At 37.0% G+C, this 810-nt stretch overlaps 1 protein-coding gene across 1 annotated transcript in view; it reads right to left on the bottom strand.

Annotated features, from left to right (window-relative positions):
- Positions 1-334: 334 nt before the first annotated feature.
- LOC125045325 (protein quick-to-court-like) overlaps positions 335-810 on the bottom strand; it is a 60,786-nt gene continuing 60,310 nt past the window's right edge. The window contains exon 11 of the mRNA XM_047642530.1: positions 335-602. Within this exon, the coding sequence (XP_047498486.1) occupies positions 357-602 (246 nt within the window). The 3' untranslated portion in view covers positions 335-356. The remainder of the gene's footprint in view (positions 603-810) is intronic.

Raw genomic sequence — 810 nt, 5'->3', positions numbered from 1 at the left:
ATATAAGAAACAACAATTGTATAAATAAAACCGTACAGAAAAGGACATCCAAAAATTCAGTCCTACCTATGAATGTAGTAATAACAATGAAAATGATACTGATAATAATAATGATAAGAACAATGATAAATATAATGATAATGATAATAATAAAGATAATAATTATAATAAAGATGATAATCATAATAATGATGACATTGACATTATCAATTATCATAATAATAATAATCAAATCTATGCCTGTGACTCCCCACCCCCCAACCCCAGTTTGATCCATCCCCCCCCCCCTAATTTGATCCATTTCCCCTCCCCTTCCCACCTCCCTACTTCCCCTCCTACTTCCCCTCCCCTTCTCTCTACTTGACCACTTTGTCAATGTTGTGTCTCTCGCTGTCAGAATAGCCCAGAATGCTCTCAATGGCACGCAGGTGTCCCCTCGAGTTGTCCTTGTCGGTTAGGAAGTAGTAGATGGCTGACTTGAGGAACTGGAGGGTGACCTCGGGGTCAAGCTCACCATTTCTTGAGCTACTGTTGTTGTTGTGGTGGTTATTGTGGTTGTTGTTGTTGTTGTTACGGTAAGCGAGCTCACGTCGGTACAGGGCCTGTGGAGGAGGAACAAGAAAGTGATTGAGGGGGGTTAGCTTATGAAAAAGTATTAGGATCTTCATTTTTCTGAAAAAAGAATTTCAAATAATGATTTGGATATTTTAGATTAAGTTTTTCCTACATACATATGTGTATATATAATCATATATAAAACTGTCAACTTGGATAAAACTGTCTGAATATCTTAAGACTTTCTAAATATTA

Source organism: Penaeus chinensis, chromosome 37 (genome assembly GCF_019202785.1).
Source record: "Penaeus chinensis breed Huanghai No. 1 chromosome 37, ASM1920278v2, whole genome shotgun sequence".
NCBI lineage: Eukaryota > Metazoa > Arthropoda > Malacostraca > Decapoda > Penaeidae > Penaeus > Penaeus chinensis.
Note: the sequence above shows the minus strand (reverse complement) of the source record. Positions and strands in the feature narration are given on the sequence as shown.